Raw genomic sequence first — 22,912 nt, 5'->3', positions numbered from 1 at the left:
ACTTACATATTTATCTTCTGGTCCAGCATCGTAAGTAACTTCCCCAAACTTTGGCGGTAAACTGCCTGATTGTACGCGTTCAAAACGCAGTTGTACAGGACCCTGAAATTATAAAGTATTGTTCAAGTATAATGTCAGTTATATATGCATAACATTTCAAAATAATCCTTTACCAAAAACTAAAAGCTTTCTGCTTACTACTTACAAGTAAGGGTAACACATTATGCCAGTTCCTTTTTGTTCTGCTGATATACAACAGAAAGTTGTCAAATAGAACATCAAATGGCTGCTGAGAAACTGATATTAAGGTTTTCAAAAGGAGCATTACTTAATGCCTCAGAGCAATAATAAAACCCCTTAATTGTCTGGGAATTGCATACCACCCACATACCTTACAAACACTTTGGTGCTATATACAACTCACAAAGCCCCCTCATACCTGGTTCTTGAATACCACTCACATATCCCTCTTAAACCTGAGCCTTGTATACCACTAACATAGCCCTCTTGAACATGGACATTTTATACCACTCACATAGCCCTCTTATACATGGGTCTTGTACACCATTCACATAGCCCTCTCATACATGGGCCTTGTAAACCACTCACAACGCCCTCTCATACATGCACCTTGTATACCACTCACATAGCCCTCTCAAACATTGGCCTCGTATACCACTTACATAGCCCTCTAATACATGGGCCTTGTATACCACTCACAAAGCCCTCTTAAACATGGGCCTTGAATACCACTCACAAAGCCCTCTCATACATGGGCCTTGTATACCACTCAGATAGCCCTCTCATACATGGGCCTTGTATACCATTCACAAGGCCCTCTCATACATGGGCCTTGTAAACCACTCACATAGCCCTCTTATACATGGGCCTTGTATACCACTCACAAAGCCCTCTCATACATGCACCTTGTATACCACTCACATAGCCCTCTCATACATGGGCCTCGTATACCACTCACATGGCCCTCTAATACATGGGCCTTGTAAACCACTCACATAGCCCTCTCATACATGCGCCTCATATACCACTAACAAAGCCCTCTCATACATGGGCCTTGTATACCACTCACATAGCCCTCTCATACATGGGCTTCGTATACCACTCACATGGCCCTCTAATACATGGGCCTTGTAAACCACTCACATAGCCCTCTCATACATGCGCCTCATATACCACTCACAAAGCCCTCTCATACATGGGCCTTGTATACCACTCACATAGCCCTCTCATACATGGGCTTCGTATACCACTCACATGGCCCTCTAATATTGGGCTATGTAAACCACTCACATAGCCCTCTCATACATGCGCCTCATATACCACTCACATAGCCCTCTAATACATGCGCTTTGATACCACTCACAAAGCCCTCATATACATGGGCCTTGAATACCACTCACAAAGCCCTCTCATACATGGGCCTTGTATACCACTCAGATAGCCCTCTCATACATGGGCCTTGTATACCATTCACAAGGCCCTCTCATACATGGGCCTTGTAAACCACTCACATAGCCCTCTTATACATGGGCCTTGTATACCACTCACAAAAGCCCTCTCATACATGCACCTTGTATACCACTCACATAGCCCTCTCATAAATGGGCCTCGTATACCACTCACATGTCCCTCTAATACATGGGCTTTGTAAACCATTCACATAGCCGTCTCATACATGCGCCTCATATACCACTCACAAAGCCCTCTCATACATGGGCCTTGTATACCACTCACAAAGCCTTCTCATACATTGGCCTTTTATACCACTCACATAGCCCTCTTGTACATGCATCTTGTATATCACTAACATAGCCCTCTCATACATGGGCCTCGTATACCACTCACATGGCCCTCTAATACATGGGCCTTGTAAACCACTCACATAGCCCTCTCATACATGCGCCTCATATACCACTCACAAAAGCCCTCTCATACATGGGCCTTGTATACCACTCACAAAGCCCTCTCATACATGGGCCTTGTATACCACTCACATAGCCCTGTCATACATGGGCCTTGTATACCACTCACATAGCCCTCTTATACATGGACCTTGTATACCATTCACATAGCCCTCTCATACATGTGCCTCATATACCACTCACAATGCCCTATCATACTTGGGCCTTGTATACCACTCACAAAGCCTTCTCATACATGGGCCTTTTATACCACTCACATAGCCCTCTTGTACATGAACCTTTAATACCACTAACATAGCCCTCTTATACATGGGCCTTGTATACCACTCACACAGCCCTTCTTTACATGGGCCTTGTATACCACTCACATAGCCCTTTCATACATGGGCCTTATAAACCACTCACAATGCCCTCTCATACATGGGCCCCATATACCACTCACACAGCCCTTCTTTACATGGGCCTTGTATACCACTCACATAGCCCTTTTAAACATGGGCCTTGTATACCACTCACATAGCCCCCTTGTACATGGAACTTTAATTCCACTCACATAGCACTCTTGTACATGGGCCTTGTATACCATTGTACATTACAAGTCTTTCATACAAAGTCAGTAGGATGAGGAATAATAAACAATATCATTTCATGCTATTTAGATATTTTCAATTTGCAATAAAACTCATAAATGGCTAAAAATCTCAGATGTTCATTAGCAGCAAAGATTTGATTATTAACATATCCCCAGATTGTACATTTCTGCCAAAGAAACATGCTCCTTTACACAAGAAAACATACTGTTGCCACTACCTGAACTACTGTAAAGTGGATGTAAAAAGAGATTAAAATGTTACTGAATGTTAGAAGAAAGGAATGTATTGTATACAAAAATAGTAGCTATGCTAAACTTTTGAGTGCTAGTTTAAAAAATAAACCTGTAATTGGCACAAAGGATATTTTTTAAGTAGACAAAAAGTATAATTAAGTAACTAATTGGACAGTGAGTGACCTGCAAATTATAATAATGTGTGAAGTTTAAATTAAATCTTTAATCAATGGTCTTGGGGAAAGATCTTGTGCACAATTGTTTTTCTATCTACAATAAGGGATGTAATTTCACTCCAAATCCGTACCAAAGTTATTGGAGAGGTTTATTAAGTGATAGATGTACACAAAACCTTGACCAACTTTGTATGCAATCATTGATAATATTATAATTAGGAGAGCTCCCTGCTCAGCAATTATTTCTTCACTGTAAAAGTATTCAAAGAATTTTGTTTCAATTGACATATCATGTCTAAGTGGATCTTTCCTTTTAATAAACCACATATTTATCTTAAAGCAATTTTGTCTGAATTGAATATATACTTTGTACAAGTAAGATGAAATGCTAGGTAGTAGGATCATTTTCATCAAAGTGAAAGTTAGAATTTGTGACTTTTTTGTGTGTTACATTAATACATAAAGTTTAAAAAACTCAACAAACATGCAAATGTGACTAAATACATATATTAAATAGTAGACTTTCAGCTAAACTAGTGGAGGAAGACCTAAGGTGCCCTGCACAAGAAGGCACCCAAGTAGAAAAAAGTGACTTCCGCAGATGAGCTGGATACCCTAAGAACCCTAACATTAAAGTGTCCAAAGATACTAACAAGATTCGAACAAATTAGTGTTTTATTTGAATTAGGGGCAACTTACTTAAAGTCACCTTCACCACTCAACCATGCAGATTTACGTTGTATTTACAGTATCTGGAGAAGAGTCATGTCAAAACTTTATGGCAAGCTTAAGCTTAAATATATGTATATAATGTAAAAAGTTCTATGCTTTTACTGCTTTTGAGAATTTCTTTTGAACTTAACTTACTACTAGTATAAAATTGCTATTAGACAAATGAAATCTCATTAATGAGATAGATCAAGTTCTGCTAGGAAAACATGAAAGAGAAATAGGAAGCATTAAATTAAAGACTGTACTTGGTAACATTATTCTAGGTATATGTCATTACACATGAAAAAGTTGGCAACAATCTTCGTTAAACAGGTAAATAGCAAAGGTAAGTGAAGGTGTTTTAATCGGGGAAGTGCCAAAAATACTCTCTCTCAGTGATAAGAATAGATTTAACTACACATAACTTGAGGTAATTACATGTACTATTATCAACTATGCCATCACAAATATACACACACATACACATATATATTTATTATCATAGTTGAGGTTATTTTCTCCTTGTCTGTGAGTTCATAGACTTATAATGGTAGATTGTATGATTTTAGTTGAAACAATTTTATTTTTGTTTCATTGTGTTGGAAGCCTGGAAGGCAATGAGTGAAAATCTTCTTGCACAAGGAAACAACAGCTTGCCCCTGATGAGGTTTGAACCCTTGCAACCATCAACCTAAGATCACTAGTCTGACGCATTAACCACTTAGCCACTCTGACTGTACATAAAATCTTATGCCTTATCATAATTCCAGTGGTGATCACAAGCAATGAAATCCAGCACATGCCATCATGCACATGTACTCTCGCCAAAATACATACTAAAACCATTAGGTTATATTGTTAATTGATTTAAACAAACCTGAAATTACCGATAAAGATAGAAACTTAATAATCAGGAACATAAATTTGAGACCATGCATAATGTACTACTGACCAGTTGAAACTCTCCCTTTACTTCTTATAGTCAAGCTTAAGATTTATTCAAACTCTAGATATATACTTTAATAATGTTTTAATCAAACAAGCACTTAATAAAAATCTGACAGCCGCCTGCTTCAATTTGATATTTTCTTAGTGTAAACATTAAAAACTTACTCAGAAGAGGTCATTTCACACAAACTCTAACTGGTCACTCATTTTTTTTTTAATGTGATTGTATCAAGCTAAGACTGACAGCTAGTAATTAATTCAATCATTTTGCTTTCTAATAAAAGATTTCTGATCAATAGAATGATCTGACAATCAGACATTAGAGCCTATTTAGACACATGATAACCATAACTATCTATATCACCTGTCAAACATGTGAATGAAGAGTCATTTTCACTGTCAATCACTGTGAGTGAGTTACCCTTTGAGAAGACAGTCTAATTGGATATAAACAGAACAAAGAATCAACCATATATATCTTAATTAAAATAACCTAGTATGATCTTCTAGTGATTTACAATGGCCATCAGCCAACAGTCTATATTAATGAAAACAGTCTATATTAATGAAAACAGGAAATAATACCACAGTCATAATAATAAACATTCTAGAGCTACTACATTCAGTGAAACATTGCATTCTGAGACACACAAGATCTTGATTACATGTTCTTCCTCTTTTTTTATATATTAACAACCCTACGCTTTATATTTTAGAGCCAACTTACTGGTTACACAGTCAAAGTCAGATCAATGGAAGATAAAAATATATATTCGCTTTAAATACCTATGACCATACCTTAATTACTGAACAGATCAATTTTGTCAGTAAATCATAATACACAGTTTGTGTAATATCTATATCAAATACAATGTATAATAAACAAGAACTCTCCAAGGAGATAACTTACTGTATTTTAAATATCGGATAGTAAGTAACCAAAAAATAAATAAATATACTGCTTTATAAACATAAAGCAATAAAGTCATCAGCACATAAGGTGCTTGAGTAAAAATGACAGAAAAGGGGAGATAATACTTTAAAATATACATGTATTCTAGAGAGCCAAATTGCCATACAGAGGTTGGTTATAATGTTGAGTCTAAAGTATTTAAATCATAGGCACTTGGTTTCGGGATAAAAAGCCTTTTGAAGGGTTTGTATAACTTAAATTGGATTGAATGTAACGATTTTTTAACGTAGATGTCTCGATTCTAAATTCGACATATTTCCGATATTACTAAAAAAAACACCTGACCTTCACATTGCATTGTGAAATCTTCACCTTTACAATGGAATACTATCTTTGTTATATCTGCCTAAATCAATTAATTCGAACATAATCTGATTTATGTAATTTTTTATATTATACTCATACATGTGACAAATGAAATGGGCCAAATCTGGATTTTCAGCTGGATTTTGAGGCTCAAAACTGGATTTTTTTTATCGACTTGAATTTCAAAGCGTGTTTGGCACATTTGGTTCAAAGAATCTATATTACCCTCAAAATCATTAAATGGTTATACTTTTTATGATTTTTTTGTGGATCAATATTAATTTATTTCACCAAAAAATAAATGAATAGATAAATAAGTGTAGTCATACAGGCTATTTCAAAACAGTCACATTTTCACATTTCATTATTTTCAGTTTGAAGAATTATATCTGTCTTTTCAGTCATTCAATAATTGTCTACAAGCTATTTGAAAACGTACAACAACTATTCATGAACATAAGACTCTGACAGTTAAATAACGTAGCATAAGTAGAAGACTCAAAATAAATGCAAGAATCGTCCCGTTAATTAAATCCACATTTTTGCCCCGATGATAGTGTAATTCCTAAACAAAACAAAAAAATTACCCACTCACTAAAAATAGGTTAATTAGACATCTCAAACAGGTTTTTGAATGATCCACTTTAAATGATTCTGCTCACCTTTTACCTTTATCAGTGCGGCACTAATCAAAGAAAATCAAAGGTTGAGCCAAATTCGTAAATTTACAAGGTAGTTTTGATGACGTAGCGTGTAATACCTACTGCCAAATTACAAAAGAGGTCAATTGATTGACACACCACACGTGATAAGTTAAACATGTGAGAATAACTTTGGGTATAGGATTGTTTATTACGTCACCTTGCTGTCAATTAGTGACTCAACATTTAATCCGCTATAATTTAGGATATGGACAGATAACAATCAATGCCCGGAGGCACGGTTTACATTTTAGATACAGGTGCTGTGTTTGATTTTTTTTTGTTGATTTTTTTTAAATATCGGGAATTCAAGCTGTAATATCGGGAATCGGGATCAGTGTTGAAATATCGGAATTTTTTAAAATCCCGCCGGGATGTCACATGTATGTATACTGATTGTTTACATTGCCTGGGAATTAGATGGAATTATATTTTCTATACACTTATCATAGTGTTTTGAATTCCCTTTGTAAGAGTTGCCATAGGAACAGGTGAGCTTTGTTTTCATTACAGAAACATATATTTCTATTGCAAGCATACAATTCGAAAAACTGTATCATACTGCAGCACACATGTAATATAGACACTTTATAGTTACCATCAACTAGAAAACTTCGTGTTATATTGAACTGTATAAATATTGGAGAAATACCTGTAAAATATTCTAAATCATGGACAGGTGTATCAACAATTATCATACTTATATAAAATACAACATTTATAGATGTGAGGCTACTGTTCATACATTATTAACATTATGATGATCAATTTCTAAAAGTGCATTCCTGCAAATCAAGTTATATGTACAACAGTTACTCTTTAGGTCTTACCCTACTAAAGGTATACAATAACCATGTCTTGCTTTGACTTCTTAACACTTCCATTCCATAATATTAAATTATTTGTGCATGGGAGGCGGGTAAGGGGGGGGGGGGTAAATTTGAAAACTCGAAGCAAAAAAAAACAAATATTTACAATAGTGCATAACTGCCAGACTGCATGATTGCAAGGTTGGCCTTGCTCTATTCTGGAAATAATTCAAGATCCTCAATCGTTATATAAAAAGTGGGGAGCGGTTGGGGGGAGGAATCAACAATAAATAACTTTGATATATAATTACTTACACATATTACAGAAACATGTATAGTAATTTTCTTTAAGAAACTTTCAACACTACTACTGTATTTTCTAACTCATAACTGGCTTATAATCAACAGTAAAAAGTTATTCAATCTTTCCCATTAGTGTATATATGCCAAATTTATTCCTCGTTAAAGGTAATAAATATTGACAGTTAACATCTGATAACCATAAAATGTTAAAACTGGATTTTAAGAGATTAAGTGCAGTGTCATTAAAAGTATCATTTGTTAATATACTTCAGTGCAGTAACACTCAAGAAGCAATCATTCTGTTTTTCAAACTTTAATATACAATATATTCATGGAAACTGGCTTGTATGTTATAATGCAATATTTTTTTTACATGGTTGACTTTGAAAATTTGTGCCACATATTTTATTCCTTACACATACGATCAATAATTATGCACATATTCCTAAGAATCATTCATGGCCTCTTGACTTATAATAAAACAAATTTTAATATAAGAAATTAGGCTTTCGATTGGGATACGGACAAAAGCCCCCCCGGACGAAAGCCCCCCCCATCGAAAAATGACAAGGTGGACAAAAGCCCCCCCATGAAATTTACACATAGGACAAAAGCCCCCCCATAAAAAAGTAAAGGTAGGACAAAAGCCCCCCCCCCCAATAGTCAATCAAATTTACATATAGTGTATTAAAGTTGTGTTTTTATGTGTTTAAAAGATATGTATGGACATCACATGTAGGTGACATAGTGCTAAGGATATTAATTTGATCCCTTTGCAAAAGTGATTAAACATTACTACTCTTCTGACCCTTGTTGTGTATATGAAAAGCTATGAATTCGGTATCGCATGCATGCATTATTTAATTTGTTATCATAAACTTTGTTATCACTTCAATATATACATTATAAATAAACATTAAAACAAATTCTTTTCATTTTTATTTAAAAGTTTGTGTGAAATTTGATGAATTTGAGCACCTGTGCGTGTGAAAAAAGATGGGGGGGGCTTTTGTCCTACCTGTATTTTTGATGGGGGGCTTTTGTCCTATGTGAAAATTTCATGGGGGGGCTTTTGTCCACCTTGTCATTTTTAGATAGGGGGGCTTTCGTCCGGGGGGGCTTTTGTCCTACACTCCTTTCGATTATGTATGACTTTACATTGAATATATGGTCGCAATTCCCAAGCTGACAACATTTTAGGCAGACCTGGGGTAATCATTAACTGTAATCATTGATTTTGTAATTGATTACATGATTACACTGTAATCATCATGTAATTGATTACCTTGCCCAAAACTGATTACTTTAATTGTAATTAATCAATTACAGCTTTAATTCAGTCAGTAATTATGATTACATTTTGATTGACATTGATTACTTTCAGATTTAAAAGGAAACTATTTAAGTTCAAAGGATGCCTTTATTTTACATTATACAGTTTAACTTTTGTTTTTTAGTTATACAGTAAAAATTCCCAATTAGACTGATAAAAGTGAACATTCTTATCATTGCTTACATACTTTAAGACCATGGTCTACTTTAGTCATTTTGTATGAATAAACAATATGTTTATTTATATGTATCTACAAATACATTATAAAAGAAACTATCAAAGAATGCTTTGATATTTAATCTGATAAAAGGAAAACATATTTCTGGAGAAATTTAACGTTAATTTTACAGTATCACTTATTATATGATGTACATAAATCAAATGAAAATTTAAATTTTCAAAAAATAAATGTGCTGAAAGCAACAATGTACCACTCTAAAATTGACCTTCTCACCTAATTTCATACAATAACCCAATAACAGTTTTTCACACCTTGTGAAATCAAGTGTCATGCTAAAGAGCATTCAAGCAGATCATAACAACAAATTTAAGATCTAGATAGGTGTTGACTTCAATATCAGTGGTCTCAATAGTCACATTAAAATTAAAACAAAAATTTGGACTGACTAATAATGGTGGTCTTAAAAGTGAATAAGCAGGACTGGTGGTCAAATCTGGATCATGAAACCATTGACTTAATTAAAGAATCTTTTTAAAAATGGTCTTAATAGCAGGGTGGTCTTAATTCTGGGGTGGTTTAATGTACATTCAATGTAATCAATTATCAATCAATTACTCTCTTAAAAGTAATTGTAATTCAATTGATTACAGAGGCAAATGTGAGTAATCAATCTTAATCAATTACAATAAAATCTGAAAGTAATTGTAATTTAATCAATTACTGATCAATGTAATCATCCCCAGGTCTGATTTTAGGACCAACACTGTTAAGATCATATGGCGACTTTCCAGCTTTACTGGCGCAGGAAGATCTCAGGTGCCCTTCCATGGCATGAGAAATTGTTGCACCTTTTAAGGCTTTCATGATTCTCTCATGGAGTTTGCAATTTTCACCTTTTGACTATTCTAATCATAGATCTTAAGAGATTTCCATTTTATAGAGTCTTTGTAATTCTAGTCACCAACTGGGACATACGATATCGTACATCCCAGTCACCAAGCAGTTTATTTTAGAAGATAATTTGATCATTCATTCTCTATTTTCATCATTTCTATGCAGTGTTATAGGGTTATACATGAAAAAGAAATAAGAAAAATATTGAAATTCTACATTAATTTTATGAAACAAAAAATATGTTATAATCATATACATGTTTAAAGGTAGCAATCAATACCCAATTCCATCCAGTTTTGAATTTTGAAGTCTTAATGTTCCATGACATTTGTAGTCCTGATTATAAGAGATAACTTCGCCGATTTTATTTTCATTTTTCCTTAATGACCTAGAAATCCATTTACAATCAAATATTTCCTCAGGTGTAAACTTAGATCACGTATGCATTTACCTTATTTTATTTGCTGATGATTGTATTTTGTTAAGTGATACGCCAGAAGGATTGCAATCGCATCTAGATTTATTATATGACTATTGTAGGCGTTGGAAATTAACGGTAAATACGAACAAAACGAAAATCGTGGTATTTAAAAAGAGAGGACAATTGCATTCAAATGAACACTGGACATACTTTGGGAATGATATAGAGATTGTTGACAGTTTTAATTATCTAGGATTTGTAGTTTCTAGTAATAGACTATTCAAACGTGGTATAGACACTCTGTCTGGCAAAGCATTGAAAGCTGTAAACTCCTTGCATACGATAACGAAGGGTATGGAAATACCGGTGAAAATTAAACTCAATTTATTTGACGCATATGTGACATCTATATTATGTTATTCATGTGAGATATGGGGATTTAATAATGCAGAATGTCTTGAGAGACTTCATAGAAAATTCCTAAAGAGACTGTTAAATGTTAAAATGGCAACTTGTAATGCTGCTGTTTATGTTGAAACAGGCCGATTTCCATTGCATGTTAACTGGAAAATGCGTATTGTAAAATACTGGTTGAAAATAGTAAAAAGTGAAAATTGTATTTTAGAGAACATATATAAGAAACTGTTGTTTGATTGTGAAAATGGTGAAAAAAATTGGTTATATAATGTTAAAATGTTACTGACTCAATTAGGGTTAGCTGAAGTTTGGCTATTTCCAACATCTGTTAATATGAATGTATTTTTACACGTACTGAAAACTAGACTGATCGACAATTTTATTACAGAATGTAGAATTCGAATGGATAATAGCCCAAGTTTGACTTTGTTTAGAGAATTGAAAGAGGGTCTAGAGTTATCTGTGTATCTTATGAAAATAAATAATTTCAAACATAGACAAATAATATCAAAAATAAGAATGTCGTCGCATTGTCTTAATATCGAATATGGAAGACATAGGAATATTGAGAGACAAAATAGACTATGTGAATTGTGTGATAAGCTAACAATTGAGGATGAATTTCATTTTGTACTGGAATGTAACATCCCTAGCGAAAATTTCATGATTGAAACATGTCTTAACATGTTTTAAACACGTTCTTACATGTTATTTCGAAACGTCTGAACATGTTTTGAACATGTTTTAAACATGTTTAAACATGCACGTGAAATGGCACCATGATCTAACAGGATCAGTCAACAATCGTGGTTAGTCATGTTTGATGATCAAAAAAAGAGTATCATGGTCAATCACATTTTGACATGTTTTTGTTCTATCCAGCTATCATGATTTGGACATGTTTGAAAACGTTCACAGAACATGTTTTAATATGGTTGATCATGTAACTACTACTTTACTGTCAAACACATCTAAACATGATTAAAAATGTTCCCAAAACATGATGGAACATGTTTAAACATTCACATTAAATGGCACCACGATCCAAACACATCTAAACATGTTTAAACATATACAAATAAAGATTCCATAACATGGTCGAACATGTTAATATATCCAAATCAAGGGGTCATTTGACATTTTCAAACATGTTCAAACATTTTCAAAAGAACAAAGCTGACATTGTTTTACATCAGCACAGGTCAACAGACAAAGGCAATCACAAAAGTTCATCTCGAGTACGCTCAGATGAGGTAAAACTTAAATTACAACTTTTGAGATCAGAACCCTGGACACAATTCTTTTTTATTTCTTTTTCTTTCTTTTTTTTCAGCACAAAAGTAATTTTCATTATTGTCAATACTTGATTTAAGTTGTCACTTGGAATACTAACTGCTTCACATTTTGTGTCTTAATGACCACTTCCTGATATCAAAATGTTTCTGAACGAGCTTGCTGATTAAGTTAAATTTGGCAGGATCAAACTTGGTCTTTGTTGGCCTTTTTACCAGTTGCACTATGGTTTTGAATTTCTTCGATGGTGAAGAACACTACCTCTCCAGGAATCCTCCAGATGATCAAATGTTGCAAACCTGCCAAAGGAAACACTGACTTTGAATAAGCAAAATAAATCATTTTATTTTTGTTCTTATCCGGACTTCGTGTTATCCGAAAAAATGTTAATAAATGACAAAAAAACTTAATAATTTAACAGTTTAAAATCTCTTTTTTAAGTTAAGTTTCATTCATTTATAAGTGGAAATTTTGTGGCTATGAGAATTTAAATAATTTCCTCCAAAATTTCCAGATATATGGTCGATTGTTCCTTAAAAACCATTTCGGCCAAGATGCCAAATTTTCGGTCGGCCGTCCGGACCGATAACTTTCCAGAAGACTGGCATTTTGCTAGGTATTTTGGATGACCTTTTGAATTTTAATTGAAAGCAAGAGCAATCTTATTTTAATTATCAAGACTGTCCTTGTGATCGGAAGCATGCGTGCAGATGAAGAACTTACATGCGATGGGTATAGCAGGATACCATTTCTCCTGGAACTTGCAAAATGTTCTTGTCCCAGGCATTGACCCTCCCCGATCAGCGGCAGTGCTGACAAACGACCAGTTGTTCGCCAAAGTCCAATAAACAAGCACTTTCATTTTTCAGCCATTTTGATTTTTCCCTCGTTTAAAACTAACCGCACATGTATTCGTGTAATCTATTGGTTGCTAAATATAAACTTTGGGTTAGGTGGCGCTGAAGGTAACGTGATTTTCTAAACCGGAAGTATAGAAAGATAACACTTGAAGAAACTGTAAACATGCGATTTTTGTGGATTTCGAGGTTTTCAGAAGCTGAAGAAGGTAAATGTCATTATATATATAACAATATGTTTTGTTCTGACACCACGGTAAGTGCTACAACCCGTTTGCTAGCTGTATATTTTATTATTAGAATAACATCCGGAAAAGTCCGTAAGTTCCGTATTTTAGCCAGCCTCCAGGATCATTTTTGTGAATCACGTAAATCCGTTTAGATTTCTGAGGGTATAGGTTGCCTCTTATCTCGAGTGAGAACTGAAAGAACTCTATTGCCCATTTGATTTTATAAACAGGTGATGTTTTTGTCCGTTTCGTTAAATTCAAAAAGTTTTTTTTTTGTGCATTATGAGCGATTGTGTGCATTACGCACCATGGTATGAATCAACGCTTCTGATTGGTCGAACAAGTTGTGATTGTCGAATCAGATTTTAGAAAACAAGTGACCGGCTAGTTTGTACTTCCGTAAAAAAAACAACAAAAAAATTCACATCATGAAGTTTCTGCCCGCGAGGCAAAATACCAAAGACCTAGAGAAACAAAGCAATGTTGCAAATATTTTGGCGATTGCCGTCCTTGAAAGAAATTAATTCCGAGGGGTTATTATGGGATATTTGGCTACGGAAACATGGGAAATCGGCGGCACAAATCGACCCGCACGAAGTACCCAACCTATACCCAGAATAGATACACCCAAATAAAAGGCAACTATAGTAATATTCATCTTTGTTTGCCTAAAATATATATTTTTGTAATGAGAAAGTAAATTATTTTTATAAAATAACTTGAATAAGCCGGCTGTAACTTTCTTTCATTTACATTTTTTTCGGGCCTGTACGGCTAGCCAAAAGTTCTAGCCGTACGTGAGTCACGTACGACTAGCCTTGGACACACTGTATTGGCTAGTCGTACAGCACTTTTCAAAAAAATATATGGAAGGCGAAAGTGCATATGTTAATTATGACTTAAAGTGAGAATTTTAGTCAAGAATGTTTACTTTTTAGAGATTAATCAACACGTTGGCTACAGTAAAGAATGTACTTTGTCCTCTCAAGACGTGGAGAAAAAATAGCGTTTGGTTGCAGTTACATAACATCAATTTAAATAGTTTACAAAATTTTGATGATAATCCTTTTTTGTTTCATTAAGTTTAATTTTTAAATTGAAAAAAAAAACACCAAAAATAATTGTTGTTGGGCACTGATAATTGCGTCAATTACCGTCTGTATAGAAGTTTGTCCATCGTCGATCATTAAGGAAAGTTTGCATTATTAAATTATTTTCTTTTTCACCATTTTTTTCTAATATTCTTTTTTTTTATTTACATGTATTTATTTATTCCCCTCCAATCATTATTTATTCGATCCATGTGCTTAACAGATTTAACAATTCATCTTTCATACAAATCATAAGCATGAACATTAAGGATGATATAACATGCAACTTTGACACTTAATTTTATTAAGCTAGATTATACAACGCTAACTTGTATTCATTTTTTTTGTGCAAAATTGCGGAGCATTTTTATTGAAGTGAACAAACTAGGACAAATGCGGAGATTTGATTAAAATCGTCATTTAAAGACACAAAATAACATATGCATTTTCGACTTCCATTTATTTTTGAAAAGTGCCGTACGGCTAGCCAATACAGTTTGTCCAGGCTAGTCGTACGTGACTCACGTACGGATAGAACTTTTGGCTAGCCGTACGGGCCCGTACAGCTAGCCACTTCCTTTTAAGAAAATTAACTTGTGACATTTGATTTGCTGATCTAGATTCATTAATAATTGCAATTTAAGATAAAAAATATGATAATATTTGTTGTCTACATTTAAATTTTTAGGGTATAATTTTTTTGTTATTTCATACAAGTGTCCATCATATTATTTTTTTTTAATTTAATTTTATAAGGACAACTTTTAGCAGTAGCAAAAAATCTACACGGTTGAGCACCTGTTACTTTGTGATATTTTGCATGTTTAGAGAGTAGCTAAAGCAGAGACGGATTCCTTTAGCCTGTATATTTGATTTTTGCCAGAGGCGACGAAAATGTGTTGTTTTGGTCTCCGTCCACTGTGTAGATTTTGGGCTTCAACAGAATGAATTGCATTTTTTTTACTGCCTGCCTATGCAGATGGATAATTTCTTTGTAGATTTGCAATCTTATGTCATATATGTTCTCAACAAAATGTGTTTTCTTTTTCCAGGTTGTGTAGTTTGGTATCAGAATAGATTGACGTATTGCTTGTAGGACATTGACGGCTGAGGAACTTGAAATTAACTGTAGAGTGCTACCTTTAAACATGTATGAGTTGTGACAATTTCTATGACCATGAAAATACAAGAAGAGTAAATCGACAAGTTAACAGATCTGTATATCTGAACTAAAAGTACTGAAATGATTGCTGATGCAAACCCTGTTTGGTTAGATTTTCTATCAAGAGTTTTTCCAAATAATACTGGTTAACTTATGTCAGGTGATGAAAAAACCCTCTGGCACTGAATATTCAAAAGGAAATTTTGCATCTAAAGAAGAACAATGCTATGTTCTTGCTAAGATTGGTTTGAACAATGTAAAAGATTATAGAATAACACACAGAACATTAAGACAAAGGAAAATTTCTTTATTCTGAAAAGTACAAATTGAAAAAACTGATTACACTGTTTTGTGCCTGGATAGTGTGATATTAGTTATATCATATTTCATAGAAAATATTGTGGATGAGAAGTTGTTTGCTGTTGGACATATATGTACAATAACAGAACAAGTACATCCTTTTTGTGATGTTGGATGCCATCTCATGATCTGTTAAGAATGAAAACTGAAGAGGATGTTCATGTTGTTCTTGTAGATAAGATAATTGAAAAGTGTTTGTTATTCAAACTGAAAATAACATTTTTTAAAGTTATTGTGTTCCATATTTGGTTCAAGTGACTGGCGTATTTTAGATTGCATCAATTTGAAATCGCAGTTTGAGACAGTTAAAATATAAGTCTAATATTACAAAAATACAACTTTAATGTGACAATTAGTGTTAATTATTATAGGTACAATCCCTGTGGTAGTGATTTACCGGGTCACTTCTTCAAATCTGGCTTATATAATAGATACTAAAATGATATGTTAACTAAAAGTATTGATTTTGGATACAAATAAATTCAGAATTCTTGAATAGGTGTTTCAATTTCATGAAAATATTTTCTATCCAAGATATTTTCCTTTGTTTTTGTTAAATTTTTTCAAGTTTAAGTAGTATTTGCAGTAACTCTTGTCTGCCATAAATGGTGGATGGCGAGTTTGAGCTCTGCTTTGAACCAAAACCCCTTCATATGGAAAAACGGGAATTTTTAACGGAGTTTAATTTTTTATTTTGCCCGAATGAATTTTCCGGTCCTTATGGAAATTTTTTTTTTGCCTGTTTTTAAAATTTGAAAAGGGTGGGGAAAAATGTGATTTTTGTACCAAAAAATTTTTGGCTTACCAAGTAATTTACCCTTTTTGGCTACATTTAAGGAAAGGGTTAACCCCACTATCAATTTATGCCTCTTTTGTGGTAATAATCCCCGGTTCCTGAAAAAAATTTCCCACCGTTTTTTCCCCATTTTAATTAAAAAATTTTCCTTCCCCTTTATTCCCCTTCCCCCCTTTTGTCCCTAATCATCTTTTTTTTCAATTTAATTCTTATTTTTTCCCGAAAAATGCTGTAAAACTGTTAAAAATGGGGACATATGTTTAACCTACATTTATGGCCTAGCAGATGGATTCTAGGATTATAACCAAGGAGATGCTGAATCATGCTCTGAGCTGTCTGAAAATTTTGTTATATTCAAAATTCAGTCATGTTTAAACATGTTTGCTTTCTTATAAAAAAATTGTAAACAAAACAACTGAAACTATTCTTTTTATCAGTGTTTTTCACAGAAAGTAAAAAATCCTGTTGTAAGATGTAATTTAAAAAATGCTTATTTGTTAAAAAATATCAACTTGGAATTTATCATGTTCAGCCATGTTTGATTCATGTATGACTATGTTATTCTCTTAGTAGTAAATGGGTCAATGTGTCAGTAATTATTAAAGTGTTTAAGGCTATTTTTACACAAAGTTGAAATGTATGGATACTTTTTTATCCAAAAGAATAACTTATTTTGATGAAAGTAACAAGAAAAAAAAAGAGATTTGTTTGATTTTTTTTTTTTTATAAATTTATCATGTTTATTCATGATTGAATATGTTGATTTCTTGTAAGATTGTTTGCAGAAAAAAAACAATCTTTATGATTTTTACCTCTCCCTGAAAGTCATTATAATATTACTTGAAATAAATACAGATGTTTTATTGAACAAATTGTAATTTTCATCCACAATCATGTTTGATGGTCAAACATGTTTATAAGACATGATTGACCAACATGGTCAATGAGGAAAAAAACATGTTTGTACACATCTTATCATGTTTAATCATATAACATGATTTCTTTTTCGCTAGGGATATTTAAAGATTTACGTATGAAATTTATTCCAAAATATTATAGGCAGAGACCTAATATGATGAAATTTGTTGAACTTATGAAAACAGAGAACAAACGTTTACTTCATAACATCGCATTATATTTGTTAAAGGCATTTAACAAACGGCAAGAGTTACTTAACCGTGTTTAAAATACAACACTCTCGTAAATACGATATGATAAAATGTGTATTTATATAAGAATATTATTGCCATGTACATGTATGTATATATTTTTGTATATGTCTATATGCTGTACCATGCATACGACTAAATAAACCTTCTGTTCTGTTCTGTTCTGTTCTATAATTTCTTAAAGATTTTTATATATCTCCATAAGCTGGGTAAATAATCTGGCCATTAATTAGTCCAAGGCTTTTCCTTAATTATAATCTTTAATGAAATTGTTCATCATACAATCTGGACAATTCATAATCAGCAAACAAAAGTTAATTGAATAAGGGTATGATCATACTGCATTGATGTGGTACACTGTGCAGGGTGAGCTGACAGGTGCTGACTTTTTCACAGGTTTTGGAATCAGCCCAAGGGAAATTACACGCATACGGTATATATGCAAAAGGGGAAGAAAAAAACTTGATGTTAAGTCAATTTTTTGGAAAACTGCATGATTTTCAGAAAATTTTCCTCTGGGGAAGCTGCCTGTAAACGGCTCTTGCTATATAGAAGAGAAAAAAGCGCCTGACACCTGCTGACTGTCCCAGGTAAGACAATTAGGAGAGTTTATAGAGATGAACATTTCTTTGTAAGATAAATTATACTTGTTATGTTACTGACATATATACATATCCTGGTATTTACAACAACAGAAATAAAATGTGAGTACACCAAACATCTTATGGCAAGTTCAAGGTTATTGAACCATACTAAAAATGTCTGCAATGCATAACTAACATGTATCAGGCACTGGAAGTGTTATATTTTCACCTATCAGCATTATTTCTTGGCTGTTTTGTAAATTCAAGGTTGTTTGGGCAAAATTATTGCTCATAAGTTGATTCTTCTTCAAAGAGATAAATAAGCAGTGTGCAAAAATCTACCTCCATTTATCAAGTATTGAAGAGCTATCCATGAAGTATTTGATAAGCTGTTATGAAGAGTCATAAAGCAGACAATAAAATAAAGAGATCCTTTAATTAATATTTAACTGCTGGCTTCCTGAGAGCATTTAATAACAACTAAAGTAATGGATAATAGAAACATCAGGGTTTATGAAAACTATATCAGCCATATGTTTCATGTTACACTCCCACAGATCAATACAAGAGAACAGATTTTTTTCTTCTTCTTACTTGTATTATAGTAATATATTGTAATTTCAATACAAAGTAAAATCTAACCTAAATCTATTGATAATAGTAATACTATGTTATAACATGTTTTATGTAAGACTTTAGCATTTCTAAACTAATACATTTAACAATTATTCTTATATCTACAATATTTATGATGCAGTGTTTTAATGCTTTATTAAATGTCTGTTATATGTACACCAGTATATTAGTATATAAATAATATGAAATTAGGCAAAGCCTATGAACGGGGAAGTTGTTAAAAATTCCTTTCATTCTTTCCGTTTTAAAAGTGTCATTCGGTATTATATGCACCGCTTCCGTTTTCACTCGGAACACTCGACGATTATCATTTATCCGAAAAGATGAGATTTGTTCCGTTATCGGAATACCCCGCCTATTATCATTGCGTTACATTGTAAATGGCGGCGCCCGACTAGAACTGACACTGAAAATTTCATTGATAGGTATATAATTCTATATATTTTTTAATTGTTTTTTATTTCATTTTCTTTTAAATATACACGTGTAGTCTATAGCCGGGCAGGCCAAAGCCCGGACCCGCTTCGCGGGCCCGGTCTTTGACTTCCCCGTATTATATTATTCACCATTTAAATAAACTTAATGTCTGTAAAATAACCTTTTAAGGAGAAGAATTTTATATGACTTAGTCTTTCGTTCTCATCCTTTTCTTTGAATATATTATATATATTTGTATTCTGACTGTATTGTATTATGTATATCATGTAAATATTAGGGGAAATAAATATGTTTAAACTAAATAACCTTTTGGTTAACTATTGTCCATCTATTAATTTGGACAAGAAATGATTCATCATTTATAAGGAAAATTTCAAAATATGTACAGCCATGTAGTATATTTGTAATTACAAAATGTATTTTTTGTAATCTGTGTCTATGAAATAAAAGAAATATTCTGTTCCGTTCTGTAAAATGTACTGACTGAATAGTGAACACTTAAGTGCAGACCTTAATCTGTGCTAGTTGATCTTGGCCTGCATTTGTTGCACATGTACAATCTGTTGCCACCAGCATTAAAGGGGTTAAGAAAACCATTTTGACATTAACTTGTTTTATTACATGCTTTTCGGTGGTTTATAGAAATATATCAGTGATATAATGGTAATTTCACCGTTTGAAACAGTGAAATTACCACTTTGATAATTTCACTGTTTTGAATTTAACCCTCTTACATTTCATTTCAGTGAAATACCAGCGTACACAGTACTGGGAACCAACTTAATGATGTGACGTCGTAAATGATGTCACGTTATATTATTATTTGGCACGCTTTTCAATCAGTATTAGGTTAAATGTATTTTTAAAACGTCTCTTTGCATATAATAAAAAGAAAATTTGTTTAGTTTAGTTTAAGATTGAAATATATTTCACCTTGTGAACACCAAAAGTTCATATTTCACTCGTGGCTGCGCCACTCGTGAAATATACCTTTTGGTGCTCACTCGGTGAAATATATTCCGATCTTACACTGAACTAAACAAATATGCCTTTTATCTGTGTGTATGACAATGAGTGCATTATTGACAAGGAAGAGATTATCAAAATATTACATGTATACATTGCAATCATGTTAATTAATATACTTTATTTAATGATAGTAGATTACACAGGGCATACAAATGTAATAAGAATTAAAGATCATCTAAAAATTATATTAAAACAGTAACATCAATAGGATTTGTGTCATTAACCCATTACTTCATGAGCATTTTGTAAAAAATGGCTGTTTTCATTGAAAAGTCTCCCGTTACAAGTTCAAATTGTTATAATACTATAAAAACTGCTTCAACACTAATCAAACTTGGCACAAATGTTGACTGGACCATTGCCCTTGCAACAACATGCTCAGGCTTAAATTTTCTGTTACCATGGCAACGAGGGGACATCTCAAAATTGCCAAAAATCACTATTTTGCGTTGATTTTTTCCATCATAATTGATTTCAAAGTGCTGCAACTTCTCAATGGATTGAGATAGAGTCAAATGCTTTTCAGCGTTGGTTACACGTTACCTTATGATCAATCTGGGGTCATTTATAGCCTCTCACAAGTCCAAAATTTTCTTGGCGATGAGGGGGACTCCGCCCCCCTTCAAACCCCCCAAACAGAAGGGGGCACTGTATCCCCCTTCTGGCAACCCCCTGATGTATCTTTTTGTTGGGGGGCATCGCCAAAAAAGTGGTCACTTTTTTTAACAACATTTCTCAAACAAAAACAAGTGTTAAGGGCCTAAATAATGCATTTTTTTCACCATTTGAGACAATAAAAAGGGGGGGGGGTGAAAAAGGGGTTAAAAGGCGTGTATATGAAGTAATGGGTTAAGTTGCAAATTTGAATGTTGATAAACCAGTGGTATTTCCTGTGCTTGAACTATCAAAATATTCACAGACAGGTACACATGTATTATTCAATGCAAAGATAATTTAATAATCATTTACACTTATTTCCTGCACTACACGTACTATTATCATGCTCTTCAAAGGTCAAAAGCAAAGCCTGTTGTTAAATAATGAAGAGCTTATAACAAAAGCAAACAAAAAACCTGAGGAAATCAATTTGTAAATAGCTTTAGTCTTTGTCTAATTAGAGAGGGATCAAATGAACTCATTGATCTTTCCTTGTAGATTAATTATATTAGATATATAGCCTCTATCCTCTATTACCAAGGTACTTTACTAACAGTCTCAATGGAATGTTTGTATACTATTCATTAATTATTCAATAATAGGCAATAATGCATTTCCCTTACATATGTAAATCACACAAACTGTAGGAAATACCTTACAGCTGGGAATACATAAACCCAGGAATGTCACTCCCAGGCTTCACTGTGGGAAAGTCATATTACTTCAAAATTTTCTTCCTACATTTTGTTCCCACTAGGCAATAAAGGTAGGAGTAAATTACTGAAAATTCTGGCAATTTTTACATTATGGAGAAGGGTAACTTTGTACATCTGAATGTTAAACTGTAGCGATCTGGTTCCAATATAACAGGGGAGATATTTCTAAATATAAGTTATTACATTTTAGTGGGATCTTGTTTGCATTTTTTATGCACTTTTATATGATTATTACATCAAACTGTTATGAAATTTAGCTAGAGTTTTGTATTGCTGTCATGATGAAATTGTATCTTGACTAAAACAAACTAAAAATCTCAAAAAAAGAAATTATGCATGATTTTCTCTGGCATCAAATTTGTCATAAAGAAAAATAAAATACAAGTCTTTGAAAGTACAATAACTGTTCACAATATATCGTTTCACTTGTACCTAAGTAAGTATTGTTTGTACAGTATGTATCTTTAGGGCACTAATCATGATTAATATCATAGATAATATCAGACCCATCTCAATAATAATTGAAAATAATAAATATATTTATAATACTGAGTATTTGTTCAAGTTACTTACTTAGTGATCAAGCTTTTAATGAGTGACATTTAATATCTCTATTAAATATAGACAAGTCAACAGTCGGTATATAACGTTAATAAATCACTTGTTCAAGTCGCCTCAACTTCTTTTGGTTTTACAGTAAAGAAGTTGTGAAAATTATGATACTGACAAAAGCTTTACAAAGTCAGGAAAGTTCAAAATTATACTACAATTGCTCTCTGCACAATCTTTCTTTACATCAAGAAATACCAATCTATCTATAGGTACCTGGGAAACTGCTGTTTAACAAATAGAATACTGTCAACAGCATGAATCAAGCACCTTTTTAAATCTGACCACAAAGGTATCAGTCAAACATAATAAAAATTAAAATGTAACAACTAAAAAATTTAAA

General features: G+C 33.1%; 1 protein-coding gene across 1 annotated transcript in view; it reads right to left on the bottom strand.

Annotated features, from left to right (window-relative positions):
- Nucleotides 1-22,912, bottom strand: part of LOC132757953 (uncharacterized) — an 82,372-nt gene that overhangs the window by 57,133 nt on the left and 2,327 nt on the right. Inside the window, exon 2 of the mRNA XM_060749453.1 lies at nucleotides 7-102. Coding sequence (XP_060605436.1) covers nucleotides 7-102 — 96 coding nt within the window. The remainder of the gene's footprint in view (nucleotides 1-6; nucleotides 103-22,912) is intronic.

The sequence above is a fragment of the Ruditapes philippinarum genome, unplaced genomic scaffold (genome assembly GCF_026571515.1).
Source record: "Ruditapes philippinarum isolate M1 unplaced genomic scaffold, ASM2657151v2 ctg6762_1_1_1_1, whole genome shotgun sequence".
NCBI classification, from domain to species: Eukaryota; Metazoa; Mollusca; class Bivalvia; order Venerida; family Veneridae; genus Ruditapes; species Ruditapes philippinarum.
Note: the sequence above shows the minus strand (reverse complement) of the source record. Positions and strands in the feature narration are given on the sequence as shown.